This window comes from Helicoverpa armigera, chromosome 26, assembly GCF_030705265.1.
Source record: "Helicoverpa armigera isolate CAAS_96S chromosome 26, ASM3070526v1, whole genome shotgun sequence".
Taxonomy (NCBI): domain Eukaryota; kingdom Metazoa; phylum Arthropoda; class Insecta; order Lepidoptera; family Noctuidae; genus Helicoverpa; species Helicoverpa armigera.
This window is the reverse complement of record NC_087145.1, coordinates 3,204,305-3,219,173: the sequence shown is the minus strand read 5'-3', so window position 1 is coordinate 3,219,173 and position 14,869 is coordinate 3,204,305. Positions and strand designations below refer to the sequence as shown.

The window sequence follows — 14,869 nt, the reverse complement described above, 5'->3', positions numbered from 1 at the left end:
TTTTAAAGATAAAATTTATTATTTCTTACCCACAAGTTGGTATTACAGAATAACTTAAAGAGTACACGGTATAACTTAAATGGGTAGGTACCAATTCCTTAAACAAAAATAAATTAAGCAATTATTTCTAATAATATGAGTTATGTCTTAGCGATAATATAAAACGTATCAACGTTTTCGGCCTGCTTCAGCCATACCACTGCGACGAATTTCATCAATAACATGCTTTCGATATTCTTCCTCAGCACTTTTGATCAAGGCCTCGTCATCAGGCTCGTCTTCCACCTGCGTGGCCTCCTCCTCAGTGTCTCTCAGCCTCAGACGGATCTCCTTGATCCGAGCCGCCAGAATCTGCTCCCGCTTACACTCACGGTCATAGTTCTGCAACATGCTTGGCTTGTCATTCGAATCTGACGATATCAAATCTCTCGATAAAGAAACCAAGTAAACTGTTCCCTCCTTATCTCCCATGACGATCAGACGACCATCTGCGTGCGGAACTACCTTCAACAACGGCTGCTTTGACAACGCCATACTCAACACAGGCTCACTGTAGCTGCGCAGAAGGTCGCAATAACGAAACATTCCATCTTCTGATACAGTCATGTAACATGTTAATCTTTCTGGCGCCCACACAGCATCCATGAGCTGATAACGGTGCCTATTCCCCGTTATAAGGGGGCTCGTCCGTATATCATCGCTCCACACGTGCACAGTCCAGTCCCCACAAGTCAAAAACATTTTAGTAATACACGGACTTCTGTGTACGGCCCGAACTGGCCCCAAATGTGCATTATATGTTCCAGTCATCAGCTCTTGTTGGGTTTTACCTTTGCGGTTTATGTTAAGAACTAAACCGGTTTCGGTTCCAGCCAAGAACCTTGTGGGAAGCGCGCGATCAAACTGCATTGAGGTAATTCCTTCTGCATTAGCACAACTGGGCACTTCTCCACGAGGTACTTCTACTGTCATAAAGATAGACTCCATTGGTTCGGACAGATCCCGAATATCAAACCATTTGCAATGTCCGTCACTGGAACTTATGAAAAATTCATTATTCAGACGTGACTGTATGTAAAGAATCGCGGTTATCGGATCTCTGTTCGCATTGTGCGTCGGACTTATAGAAACAGGTTCTGCTTGTGCTCGTATATCAAAAACACACACTCTGCCGTCATCGAGACCTCCTACTATAAGCGCAGGGTTAACTGGCGAACAAGCGATGTCCCAGCATGCTGTTGGGGGTAAAAATTCACAATGTGGGGTAAATGGATTTTCCAGATCCCACACAAAACAATGAAAATGTTTGTTTACTGGTCCTTTTGCAGGATAAACCTTAGAACAGTAGGTGACCACCAGTTTTGGATCGTCCTCGATGGTCCAGCGCAAGCCTGCGACAGGGCGTTGGTCCGCATCTCTGTACACATTGTTAAGCTTTGCGCTAGGTTTTTCACAAGACATCGTTTCCGGCATACCTTTGAAGTACTGCTCATAAATTTCAATGGCATTATTTTGTCTGAGGAATTTTATGAATTTTGGTGCCAGCGTCGTGACAGCGTGGATATAAGTGTCCTCGCGTTCGATGCGACGTCGATATCGAATAGTTTCTTCTTCAATATTGTAATGTACATCCTTGGGCCAGCCACCTTCCGAGTGGTTAATACCCCGAGAGGACATGTGAACTCTTTCCGTGTTCACTACATGTTCAGACTTGGGTAAGTACATCTGACATTCACGATTGATAGGATTACGTAAACAATATTTTTTCTGTTCAGCTTTGTTGGGCTCCATCGTATCCAGCATTGTTTCTGCTGTCAAACTAAACTGAGGTTGTTTGCCGAAATTTTTGCGTTTCAAGTCATATGCATAAACTATAGATATGGCCATGTTTCAGACAAATTTTTTTATTCTTATCTATTTGATATAAATTAAGTTGTACCAGGTTTTTTTTCAATTCAGTTCAATTAAAACTTCACTGCAATTTTTTGTGACAGCGTCAATTATTTTACTTTTCAGATTTGCATACTCCATAAAGGTCTGTGATTTAAGGTCGAGTATAGTCTTAAAATACTGAAAAATAATATCTTCTTTGTATAAAACTTTTCAATTGACTTTCAAGAATATTTGACTCCAATCAGAAATTCGGAAAGTTCATCATTCAGCTTGATGTTGTGTAACACTTGAGGATCTGGCTCTGAAAATTAAAAGAACATAATATGTAGTTACTTTCCATTCATAATCATTATGTAAGGAAAGGTCGCCTCAATATCTCTACATCTCTTTTAACTATAGTTTCAGTTTAAAAAAAAATACCCACCTAAAGGTGTAAATGTGTTAATTATTTCTCCCTTTACATCCAAATTCGGATTTCCTTTAATATCATTAACATCAGCAAAAGCTACTTCTGGTGCCACACTCTCTACACGTAACGTGCCAGCATGTTCCGACATATCAGTTAATTCTTCTACTTTCTTCTTTTTAACAACCCCTCTTTTCTTTTGCGTCTTCTGCTTTCTTTTAAGGGATTCATCATCATTTTCAGAATGTTTAATACTGAGAACTCTAGTTACTTCATCACGAATTTTATTTTTTTCTTCTTCGGTCAGATCTATGCCACTATCGTAGTTTCTAGCATACTTTGTTATTGGTTCATCATCATCGCTGCTAGATTCTTCTAAGCCTGATTGGACTTCGAGTTTTACATTCTGAGACTTGATGAATTGTCTCCACTTTTTTATTAAGTCATCAGCGATAGCCTGAAAAAAGTTGTGCTTGTATAAAAATGCGATTGGACAAATATTTTAGGGTTCAGTGCCTAATGGGTAAAACAAGACTTTGTTGGTGACCGGCTTGTCCTCAGGTTTTAACCCATTTATCGTGATAGTAAAATTTTTCTTGCCGCTGTAACAAGAAATACTGTACACAAGAAAAATAATGAATAATAAAAAAATTAAGGGGCTCATATAACAAAGTGTTTTTCAAATAATGGTATGCAATCATTGGTAAGTGAGTCAATCTCGCAGTTGTTTTATTATGACATTTACATTAACTACTTACAAAATCAATAGGTTTAGGTATCCTCAGCAGATAGTGTTGCGGATGAGCCTCCAACATCTCACACTTGGCGCACAAGTCATAGTCAGTGCAATTGATGCATTTGTAGCGGAACCCCACAATTGACTTGTTACAGCTATTGCATACAATGCCACTATGAGCTGCTTGATACTGGTCTGAATCATTGGCTCCTGAAATTAATATTTAATAGGGATATTTAATTTCCATATCTAACTGGGATGATTGACATTCCTTGGGGAAGGCTTATGTTCAGCAGTGGACAGCAATTTGTTTATATGAAGACTTTAATGTATGACTTTAATGTGTATTTTATAAGGGTCTAGTAGTCTTCAAGTCTAGCCAGATGCACAAATATGGATTAACTTGTCATGACAAGATGCTCGTCATTAGATGAAAAAAAGCGAGGTAGATAATAATAATGGAACTATCAAATCACTATGTATAGTCCTTCTATAGTAATATCTTAATTTTTGTTTGTTAGTTTCTTTATAAACTAAAGGTTCGGAACTACTGAACCGATTAAAAAAAACTTTCATTGTTGGAAAGCTTCACTCTTCTTGAGTAACGTATATAGGCAATGTTTAGTAGTAATTTATAACGAGGGAGCCAAAAATAGGTCAGTGGGTCATCTTAGAAAAATAAGAAGTAGAACAAAATCTTATACCATCAATCACACTGCCAGAAAGACATAAAGAAGGTACTGCATCAGCACACAGGTGCTTATTCTTGATGCTAGAAGGCGAGAAGTGGCGGGAACATACACGGTGGGTCAGTTTCTTCAAATCCTTCTCCAGCAAGTCCACTCGGCCTATTGCCTCTAGCCATTGCACTAACCTGGGTAACAAGAATATTGACATAAAATAGTCATTTTATACAAAAATATGGGCGTTTAGAAGACCATTGCCTAGTTGGTCTAGGTGTGTACGAGGTCTCGGGTTCCATTCCTGTGTTAGGTCAAAATCGCTTTGTGGGTTTTATAAACTTTCACAAAGCAATCCAGGGCCTGGAGGTAGGTGACTGACACCTTTGCATCGGAGAGCTCGTAAATGTCGGTCCTGTCTGATCTCTCTGTCGTGTCGGATTACCGTCCCATCGGGCTATGAGAAAGAAGGAATAGTGAGTGTACCTTTCTGCGCAAACGTTTGTGCACTATAATAGATAGCGCAGTTGGCTCATCTCCCTATATGAGATCAGCCGCCGTGGCCGATAATCGGCTGTAAATAATTACTAACCGGTTTTGCTCCTTAGGTAAACTGTAGTAATAGAGATGTTTACTAGTTTTACTGTTTCGGCCGCAACCATACACGCAGCAATAGTTTACCATATTTTAAATTGTCTTATAATATCATTACCAATACCCTTAATTCAAACAAAAATAAATATAAGACGCAGGGAAAAAAAATAAACAATAAAAAAAAGTCGACTGACAGTGACGCGCATGACATTGCACCAAAGTGTTGCCTACTAAATTAAGGAAGAAAGGAATAATGAACTAGTGGAAGTGCAGACATATCGCGATCGTAATAAAAGTTGCATGCCGTTGCATGGCAAACATCATGATATCATGCGAATATGACATCTGAGACATCAAAACGTTTGCCATCAACAAAAATAGAATAGAATAGATAGACATCTATGCATGGCAGAATCTCTATAAAGACTTTGATTGCAATACCATCTAGCGTTGAATAGCGGAACTTGTTATGAATACATGAAAAATATAAAATGTGTTGAGGAGGTCAGATAGACAGTCACTTCATGTAAAACTGACCGTCTAGACTAGAAGCAGACTGAAATTAAAATAGTTGGCCAAAGGATAGAATGATGATGAGTTAGATTTATGACTGGAGAAGTATGTGTTGTGTACCTACAGTGTACACCTATGTGAATATTAACCCAAGTTCAGCTCTTTTCTGTGGTCCCGGTAGTCCTGAACTAGGCAATATGTATTCTGTGGTAGGCCTTTTATAGCTACAGTACATACCTAAACCTACTTATTTTAATTTACTGCAACCGAAATACTGATATCACTTTTGTGGTTAAATGGATACGATATGATACGTGTGGTTTAAAGTGGCGCCTACTGGCTTATGCGGTTGATGAGAAACTTAATAATTATGCCCTAATGAGACAGGAAACTGTATTACAAATGCTAAATATAATTAACTAGCAGTATCCCACGGTTTCACCCGCGCCACATGTAGGTTATAGAGTAGCTTCCCAACAGTGAAAAATAATTCCTAATGGTTCAGTAGTTTCGGGGCGATTAGTGTTTTTAGGGTTGCTTGAAACAAGCAAACAGGAAAACTCTCTTTTTAAAATTGGTATAGGCGCCTAGAATACCTGAGTAATTGATGTACCTATGACTGTATGAGAAATGAAGGCAATCTCCACCATAAAGTCTACGAGGGGTCACGGTGGCAAAGAAGATGCATCAGTTTTTATGCCTTTGTGACTCTCTCAATGTCCTGACCCTTCTCACAAAACAAACAACTGTAAGCAATCTACGACGAGTGTAGTATATAATATGCCCGTGTAGATAAATACTAGAGACAAGTAAATATTCCTATAATAACGACACCTTATTGTCAGGAAAATATTAATGCAAAACCTAACAAATAATCCTAATTTTCCCTAAAATTCGTCATGATAGACAAGACCTACATGTAACTTTTATTTACTAAGCAAATGCATTTCAAGTTTCACACGACATTAATTTTACCAAATATTGGCCTTTAGCGAATGGAATATTAAAGTTTAAGACTGCTATGTCCATGTTCATGAGATGGAAAATATACCATAATAGTTAGCAAACATACATACATAAACAGGTCTACATAAGTACATGTTAGAGAGATTTACGTAAAAACATTAAATCTGTTTATGAACTTTCAAGATTAATTCAAACCTTAATTAAACAATCTACATACATAGTTATGATGAGGTTCAGCATGGAACACAACCATTATAGCCACTGTAGTTTTTTCAGTCAATTAATTTTTTAGATATGGCGAATTCGGTAGTAAGTCAATAACCCGTCCCGTTTCAGGGGTCAAGTCTAGAATGTAATGGAATACGTCTGGCTCCCGCCCGATCAATATCCACCCCACACAGACACATACATCAAGTTACGTAGGGCTATGCACACAAGCGCAGAACGCACTCCCGGCACTAGATGCCAGACAAAGCTTTCAGTATATAAACTCGCCGGCCGGCGTAACAGTACGTTATTCCCAGTGTAACAACTCGGTGAAAAACAACTTTGTTTATACTCTTAAACTAAACTCTAAAACAATAACAATGTCTCTGCTACCATTCTTGCTCGGAACCGCTCCTCACCGCCTCGCTGACCAGGAGTTCGGGCTAGGAATCTCTCCCGATGACTTGCTGACTGCTGTCGTCGCCCCTATGGTGGCTCGGGATTACTACAGACCCTGGAGACAGATGGCCGTAGCAGCCAGGGACGTCGGATCCACCATCGTGTCAAACAAGGAAAAGTTTCAAGTCAACCTGGATGTGCAGCATTTCGCTCCTGAAGAGATCAGCGTGAAGACTTCCGACGGATACGTGATCGTCGAAGGGAAACATGAAGAGAAGAGGGATGAACATGGCTACATTTCCCGCCAGTTTACTAGGCGTTACATCCTGCCTGAGAACTGCGACCCTGCTACTGTTGAGTCCAAGCTGTCCTCTGATGGGGTGTTGTCCATCATTGCTCCGAAAACTCCTCCATCGTCGAAGAACGAGAGGTCTGTCCCGATCTCTCAGACCGGGCCCGTGAGGAAGGAGATCAAGGACGCGGCCAGCCAGCGCACCGCCCAGGCTGACGCCAACGGCACAGCCAAGTAAATACCAAGTGTCTCCAACACCTTGAAGATCGCTCGTTCTCTGTGTGCCCCACCTGTGCTTTGCAAACCTTTTTCTATTCAATTTAAATGTGATAAAAATCGACTGATTTAAAATTTATGTGTAAGTACCTATTTTAATTAGTGTTGGTAATTTTTTTAATAAATTATCCTATTGCTGTATTTTGGACTTTAATTTCTCATTTATCCCCTATATTATTCAGGCAAAATGTTCAAGATATTATGTCATGCCCAAATGCTATGTAGCAATAGTTGTTATAAGTCCATGTCTAGAGTTTGCGAGGTGATTATAACCTGCAGCTCATTCGATAAGAAGAAAAATACCTATATGTTCAGATAGATATTACATGTAGTCATAATAATCATTTAATAGTAAAGAGCGTTAGCTACATTGTTTTCTACTATCCTTTTAATCACAGATTCGCATGTATCATATATATGTTAATATAGCATTCTAATGTATAATTTAATCCATCAGTTAGTATTGTTTGTTAGTAAATACGTACAATATTTTCCATATATCCTAAAAGTGTACAACTACTTGGCATATGTCATACTTTATTCATGTCATGAGAAAGTTATTCCCGTTTACTATTTACTAAATGAAAACATTTATTTTTAAGGTGTGGTTAGGTACTTTATCTTTTTAGGAAATAAAACTTACAGAGATATATTTTCTTAGAATTTATTTAAGAACTAAATTACAATCAGTCTTCAATTAAAAAAAAAACTAAGTACAAAAATTACAACATTTAAATTACGGTTTAGTACAGAACTCTTGGTCACCGTCGTCACATTCAATAGTTACTTCAGCATCGTCTTTACTATCTTTAGCCTCTCTACGAACTGGGCCCGTTTGAGTGATGGGCACCACTCGTTCACCCTTCACGGGCTCCACTTTCCTAGGAGCGGACACCGTGAGAATACCATCGCTGGACAGCTGAGAAACCACTTCCTCAGATTCCGTACCTTCCGGAAGAGAGTATCTCCTCACAAACTGCCTCGATACGAACCCATGCTCATCCTCCTTTTCTTCATGCTTGGCCTCAATAACCACGTAGCCATCAGCAGTCTTCACAGATATTTCATCCGGAGAAAAGTGCTGCACATCGAGATTCACTTGGAACTTATTCTTGTCTGTCTTGATGGTGGATCCCAGATCTTTGGTGAGCCGCGAGAGGTGTCTCCAGGGTCTGAAGTAGTCGTGCATCTGCCAAGGTGCCATCATCGATGTTAAGAAGTCATCGGGCGTGAGTGCCAAGCCAAAAGCTTGGTCGAACAGTCTGCTGCCACGGTTTTGAGGGCATTTTTCTTCTGCCAGTACTAAGTTTCTGGTGCCGGTGGCAAATAATACAGCGGCGATGGTTAGGAAGTATGAAAATCCGCAGAATGTCTTCATGTTTACGCTTAGACTGTAGTTACTTCGCAGTGGGAAATTCTTAGACTTGTTCACTTCGCTTGCGTAGTTGAAATTACTGTCGGACGGCGCCGTCTGCGTTTATATACCAGCCACGCCATCTAGTGACGAGCGGATGTTTCTGGAAAACTCTACTGCATTCATTGACGTGCATGCACTATAAATGACCACGTTTATTTATTTGTATACGTGTATTGATAACTCATGTTATCATCAAAACAATGACATTGTGCTCTCTCACTGGCCGAACAAGCATACCTGACCGAATTGTTATTGCGATAATATAGGTAGGTATTGATAACATTCATTATCACGAAATTTCATAATAATTACAGATAACTGTTGTTGTTACTTTATCAATGAAAAATTAAGTAAACAATACCTTGACTCATATCACACACTCAATACAGAATAATCAGGAACTTTCTATAAAGTTACGGAGCAAGTTCGAACTTTACATGTTTGAACACAATGACATCTAGCGGGGAGTAGAGAACATCACAATGGGAGGTCAGTGCCCTTTAGAACTTGTGCGAAAAATCGGTGACTGGCAGAACGGATCCCGAACCTTCCCGATAATTCTGTTGTTGATGCTAAATATTGGAACATTTTGAGACGACATAAAATTATTGTATGCGACACTCAATGATATTAAAAGTTAGCGATATTCACATACAAAATCATTTAGATGTTTGGAGTTAATTAGTTAGGTATTATTGAGCCCCTTGTAACATATTTGACATTATTGAGGGCTCTGGGGTGACCTTCATGAATAATTTGAAACTATTGCTTGCTATTATATATATTACTGATAGTGATAGAGGATCTGAAATATAAAAGCGGTTTAAATTGCGAATTCGTCTGATATAATTAATGTTAATGTAATGTTTTCATGTATTTATAGGAGTTATCTGTTATGAAGTTTGTGGGGGATTTGTGCATTCATGTTCTACAGGAAATAAAACACCAACTTCTAAATATTGGTATATTTTCAAAAATATTGTATTACATGACTTGCTTATCTATTTACAAAAATAAAAACAAAATGAATATTAAATTAGTTTTACAACCGCCGATTCACTACAATTAAATAAAAAAGTCTAAATATCAATGAACCAGTTATATTGGGCTTGACGGTAAACTTATAAGCTAGGTATTTACAAAATTTCGCCTCGCATACAATCTTGTGAATTCCAACACTCGTTTGAAAAATAATTTTGATTATTTTTGCATATCTTTTGTAATATGTATAGTGCATCATGATTTAGATAGGAAAATAAAATTTATGTTTTATTTAGATAGCTAAATAACTATGAAGATTTTGAACATTATACATATTACAATCAATAGAATATAGTTTCATAGTGTTTCTTATAACAGGAGGCAGATGTAGCTGTGAATTAATTCATCAAATTCTTATTGGATTCCTTCTCATACTAAAAACACCGAAACCACTATTTTTACTCTATATTTTTAGATTGCCACTTTACGAACAAATTATAACTTTAGAAGTTATGTTCATATTTCGTTTTCTGTAATCATAAATCACTGATTGGATGCCATATAACATTTGTTTATAGACAAAAGTGAATTATTTATAGCCCATTGCCTCCTGTCATAGCATAGAAGCCTCGTTTAATATAAAAAGCGCACATTAACTTTATATAAGCGGTCTGAGCTTGTAGTTATGTAAAACACATGATGATTGATGCAAGTGTAATTTTACAACTAATATCTGTCGGGGAAATATAAGTATTTTACTTTTAAAATATTGGTATGAAGCACACATTAATTTTATACTACTTTTGCTTTCTATTTAGGATTGTTTGCACCATTGCTAACTTAATACATTTCTAAAACAAAATATTTTGACTTATTATCGTTGTAACTTGTCTCTAAATTGTACAGAACAATACAGTTATTATTTATTTTATCATTTACAATAAAATAAATAATAAAAAAATTGTATAAATTGTAGGATAAATCGGGTCCTTCCGAGATGGGAACCTCTTGGGGACCAATAAAATTGAGATAAAATTGATTTAAGGGCAGGAGGATGATGATTGTTAATGTGTTAAAATATGAAACAATGGTGTAAACAAGCCTTTGATTCTACACTGTTCCAATAACTTCGTTTCAAGAATAGATATAATAAGATATGGGATGGTCAGTCTTCAATGTTTTTGAGCATTCAAACTTGAAACTGTTGTCTAGAACTTTCCCAATCATATTTTAGTTAGGACAGGTTAGTATCAATGCTATAAGTATATTAGGTGTGTTTAAGTTATTATAGACTGCGTTTAAGTTTCTACAGTAGCAAAAAATATACCTTCTTTATTTGGATGTTTTATTAGCTTTTGATACAGAATTTGTACTATTGTTAAACTAATATCTTCACGTCCATAGAAGGTATATTCTTTGGCTTCTAATATACAGATATACAAATCGCACTTGCCTCAATCATCGTGTCCCGATTAAGTCTAGCCTACCTTACTATCTAGGTTCGTTTATAAAAAAATGTAGTAACATTCCTACGGTGTTTTTTTATATAAAAAAGCTAGAAAAACATACCGATTCAGTCGCTCTGGGGCTTGCAGGTACTTCAAAATAGACTTAAAATAATTAGGTTGAACACAATAATTCAGAGATCATTCTACGGTGAGTTTGTTTCAATGACCTTTATATCATAATTTAATGGGAGTCTAATATCAAAATAATAATATATACGTTCATAAAATCAAAAATACTGGTCCTTATAGAATAATACTATTAAATACAGATACATAAGAAAATAAATATCCAATCAGTCATTTGGTTTGGTTCATAGCTTTGTTACGATAAAATTATGTTAAAAATTTTTTGTTACGTAGTGAAAGCAAGATTTTAAATTATATTAAAAATATAGGATTACCATGCAAGCCCCCTTTTTACATTACTATAGATGCAGAGATGGTTCTATAGGTATGTAAATAAATATGAGTGAATAAGGAACATTGTGACAATGAAAAAAGCGTGATTATGTAATTTTGAGATTCTAAATCTAATGAAAAGTGACAACTGAAATGTTATATTACACTGTTTTATGATAAAACATTAGTTTTGAAATAGACAAGCGTGTGTAAAGATGATGTACGTTTTTAGACTAAAATGAGTATCTACAAGTAGGCGTAGTAGCTACACAATTTAAAATTATAAAATACTGTTGAGTCGTCCCACTCGCCTCAACCGCGTCCACGACAAGTGGGGGCGACTGTGACGTCGTGGTGCAACGGCTCGCCGCGAATCGCCGGGTCCAGAGGTCAAGACTTGCTTATGCGCACCGGCCGCGCGCACGCGTTCTTACTTAAACTTTCATTCGTATTTGCTTAATTGTACCTATATTGTTATTCTTAAAAGTCATTATACGTATTCACATATTATACAGTCCACGCTTATTATTTACTCCACCTGCTGAGCTATCGTCGCAACAAATACATATTTTGAAACTAATGAAAGGGACCATATTACTTTTGCATGTGTGTGCATGACGTGTATAGCTACAAAAAATTACGACTCTGAGATATTTTTGATACGTCCTCCGGGCGTCACGTGCCATTTGACGAGATTTTATAGTGATGACAATTTTATTATATTATGGAAGATAATAATGTTAGTACAAAAAGAACCATCTCTGCATACCTCAGTCATCCGAGTTTTCGGCATCATCCTTCATCTCGCACTATTGATATCAGTGGACGACACAAACTGCTTACATGTTCATTTGATTTTGAAAGAAATGTAACAATAAACATGTCCTGGAAACTATTTCAATTAAAGCAATTAAAATAAAAATATTAATCAAAAAACCCTGGTAGGTATTTGGACAGCGAAAGCCGTATCAGAACTTTCAGTTTTTTTCACTGCGCTTGTAACTGGCTAAATCCAGATTCACCGTTTCGTCCCGCATTGAGCAAGCGTGGTGATTAACGCTCAATCCTTCTCTGTGTGAGAGAAGGTCTGTGCCCAGCAGTGGAAGACTGATGATGATGTAAGATAAGATGATTAGTCTTAAAAAAAAATCAATATGAACATGCAAACAGCGTTCAAAAATATAACCACATTCAACATCAACATTGTATATTTTGTTTAGCTCATACAAAATCTAAATATACAGCTTAGCCTACATTACAAATAGTCGACAGTCGTACACGCGGCTACGGCATCCCACTTACTCTTACTGAATTATATGAAACAAAATATTTTAGTAAATATATCGAAAATTGTTAGATTGAGGTGCTATGACGGTTTCTTGTGTTGTGTTCACATTTTAAAGTATCGAAAATTATCAAACTAAGTTCATGTTTCCTGAGTATTTCATACTTATCTTGTTTTTTATTTAATATTGTTTGCCCATTTCCAGCGGTGGACGTGTATGGGCTGATTGCTAATTATAAAAATTATTGGATTCTTCCTTCAACCGAAAATAACTCATAATTTCTTGTGAATGTGAACACAACACATTGTATATAAATAAATATGCGGCTTGGTTGTTAAGGCCGTTTCACACACTTAGACCATACAATTTTCTGCGAGTACACTTTTCGGCTTTAGTGTGTTCATGGCTTTATTATAAAAGAGTATGTACAAAGTACGATAAACACATTCATATAACATCCGCACCTCAATTGTCTTAAAAATTTGTGCTAGCTTGGGATAATTTTCATATAATTTTGGCCTCCAATTTTCAGAGTTTTCACAAAACCCGAAATATAAGTTGCATTGATAACCGTATAAACTAAAAACCGTTAAAAATGCAGTTAAATATGGCCTCTATGTTTAATTATCAAAATAAATACGTAGACTTTTCACATTTATTCCATGATATTATTTTTTTACCTTATACACCTTTCTTTGGACACGATTTCAATTTGGTATGATTTATACCAAAAATAATAATAATTATATAATTACAATTAATAACTAAAAATAATACGGTATAAGGTTTAGACGACAGATCTATTACTAGGGGCATGTATAAAGTTTTTTTTTTTAATAAATAACAATTTTCTGAATTATTTCCCTGACAGCTATATCCCTAGCAATTACAACCTTGAAGGTTTTAATTTAAAAATGTTGCCATCCTTTCTCGGAGAATTAATTCAGAAAACTTATTATTCATCCGTATAAAAAAATTACGTTTCGTCAACATATCATTACAAAACCGTAATTTAGCGTAAATTAGTCCAAGCTGAAGCGTTTTAATATAAACATTATAAACCTATCTACTAAGTATATTTAGAAATAATATATTGAGATACGAAAAGGTAGTGATCATTTGTACATACATTATCAAAATAATAACATGAAAATAATTATAAAAAGGATTTTCTTGAAACAAAATAAAATTTATTTTATTAGCATAGACATTATTTGTTTTTTTTTTTCTTCTAATAAAAATACATTACATGCCATTTTCATCGTCAAACCAAATTGTATTAAAAAGTCTAATAATAGATTGTGCGTTTATATTTTTTTATTGTATTTTCAAAAATAAATACCTAATTACTTATATGCTTTACAATACACATCTAACATCTTTGCTAATAAAAATTAAATACTTCGATCGCAAGAAAAACTTGTTCAATATAAACAAAAAAGCACCTACGGTGAGCAGAGCACGGAATAAATTGTATACTATGGTCTTACAAAATGTATTCCTAGACACATTGTCATTAAGATTGATAGATTGATCAATCATCAAAACATCACCATTTTTTTACAGTAAAAAATTAATTCTGTAAATAAAAAACACCAAATATACAAAATGTATACTTAAAATTAGTCTTAACGTTTATATTGTTCGATAAATACCGCTTGGGAGCGATTGAGGATTTTCCCATATTAAAATAATATGGTTATAGGCCTTACAGTCCATGCCGTAAATCAGTGATTCCCAAAGTGGTCCAGGTGGACCCCCAGGGGTCCACGGGAGACTTGCTGGGGGTCTACGTAGGCGTGAACAAAAAATGGGGGTCCATAAGATGTTAATGGGGGTCCACGAAAATTTATCTGCTTTTGATAGTAAAGAGCAAAAATGTAAGCATAGTTTTTATAAGGGCCTGCCTACATTGTTTTAAGTACCTATCTAAGCAGATAATATTTTAATAAGGTAAGCGACTGTTACTTGTCCAAACTTGCGTATTCGATATTACGTACAATTTCAAACCAGGTTTGAAGATATACTGACGATGGATATACCACCATGGATCATAAATCCATTTGATGAAATGGAAGTGGCCAATGTTGTATTACAAGAGGAGCTGCGCGAGCTAAGCACTAATGAGGAGCTGAAGGTGAAATTTACAAAAGGCTACCCAACATTATGGCTGCAAGCAGAAATACCCGAAAAATATCCTGGACTGTGGGAAATCGCAAGGAAATTTTTAATAGCTTTTCCCTCGTCATACCTTGTCGAAAGGAGTTTTAGTGCCGTTACAAACCTCTTAACAAAAAAAACCGGCCAAGTGCGAGT

At 36.2% G+C, this 14,869-nt stretch overlaps 4 protein-coding genes and 1 long non-coding RNA gene across 5 annotated transcripts; 1 reads left to right on the top strand and 4 right to left on the bottom strand.

Moving 5' to 3' along the window:
• Window positions 1–1,887, bottom strand: LOC126053447 (dynein axonemal intermediate chain 2). Its single transcript, XM_049849760.2, has one exon. It carries the CDS (start codon window positions 1,885–1,887, stop codon window positions 169–171), a length of 1,719 nt encoding a protein of 572 aa, XP_049705717.2. The 3' UTR covers window positions 1–168.
• Window positions 1,888–1,969: 82 nt separating this feature from the next.
• LOC110373912 (uncharacterized) lies at window positions 1,970–4,522 on the bottom strand. The gene is made up of 5 exons (XM_021331384.3): window positions 4,308–4,522; window positions 3,740–3,909; window positions 3,058–3,245; window positions 2,318–2,756; window positions 1,970–2,194 (listed from the first exon to the last, which is right to left on the bottom strand). Exons 1-5 carry the CDS (start codon window positions 4,397–4,399, stop codon window positions 2,115–2,117), a joined length of 969 nt encoding a protein of 322 aa, XP_021187059.3. The 5' UTR covers window positions 4,400–4,522; the 3' UTR covers window positions 1,970–2,114.
• Window positions 4,523–6,230: 1,708 nt separating this feature from the next.
• LOC110373915 (protein lethal(2)essential for life) lies at window positions 6,231–7,103 on the top strand. The gene has a single exon (XM_021331387.3). It carries the CDS (start codon window positions 6,376–6,378, stop codon window positions 6,922–6,924), a length of 549 nt encoding a protein of 182 aa, XP_021187062.3. The 5' UTR covers window positions 6,231–6,375; the 3' UTR covers window positions 6,925–7,103.
• Window positions 7,104–7,610: 507 nt separating this feature from the next.
• On the bottom strand, window positions 7,611–8,416 carry LOC110373914 (protein lethal(2)essential for life). Its single transcript, XM_021331386.3, has one exon. The coding sequence runs from the start codon at window positions 8,338–8,340 to the stop codon at window positions 7,699–7,701; it is 642 nt and encodes a 213-aa protein (XP_021187061.3). The 5' UTR covers window positions 8,341–8,416; the 3' UTR covers window positions 7,611–7,698.
• Window positions 8,417–9,329: 913 nt separating this feature from the next.
• On the bottom strand, window positions 9,330–14,275 carry LOC135118835 (uncharacterized). Its single transcript, XR_010277818.1, has 2 exons — window positions 10,793–14,275; window positions 9,330–10,687 (listed from the first exon to the last, which is right to left on the bottom strand). It is a non-coding gene; the product is annotated as an uncharacterized LOC135118835 (long non-coding RNA).
• Window positions 14,276–14,869: the final 594 nt, after the last annotated feature.

Excerpts from the sequence above, each read along its gene's own strand:
- LOC126053447 (XM_049849760.2), bottom strand. The coding sequence starts at position 1,887 with ATGGCCATATCTATAGTTTATGCATATGACTTGAAACGCAAAAATTTC.
- LOC110373912 (XM_021331384.3), bottom strand. The coding sequence starts at position 4,399 with ATGGTAAACTATTGCTGCGTGTATGGTTGCGGCCGAAACAGTAAAACT. Across the intron at positions 3,246-3,739 it reads TTCTGGCAGTGTGATTGATG|GAGCCAATGATTCAGACCAG; the intron begins GTATAAGATTTT and ends TATTAATTTCAG. Across the intron at positions 2,757-3,057 it reads TACCTAAACCTATTGATTTT|GCTATCGCTGATGACTTAAT; the intron begins GTAAGTAGTTAA and ends AACTTTTTTCAG.
- LOC110373915 (XM_021331387.3), top strand. The coding sequence starts at position 6,376 with ATGTCTCTGCTACCATTCTTGCTCGGAACCGCTCCTCACCGCCTCGCT.
- LOC110373914 (XM_021331386.3), bottom strand. The coding sequence starts at position 8,340 with ATGAAGACATTCTGCGGATTTTCATACTTCCTAACCATCGCCGCTGTA.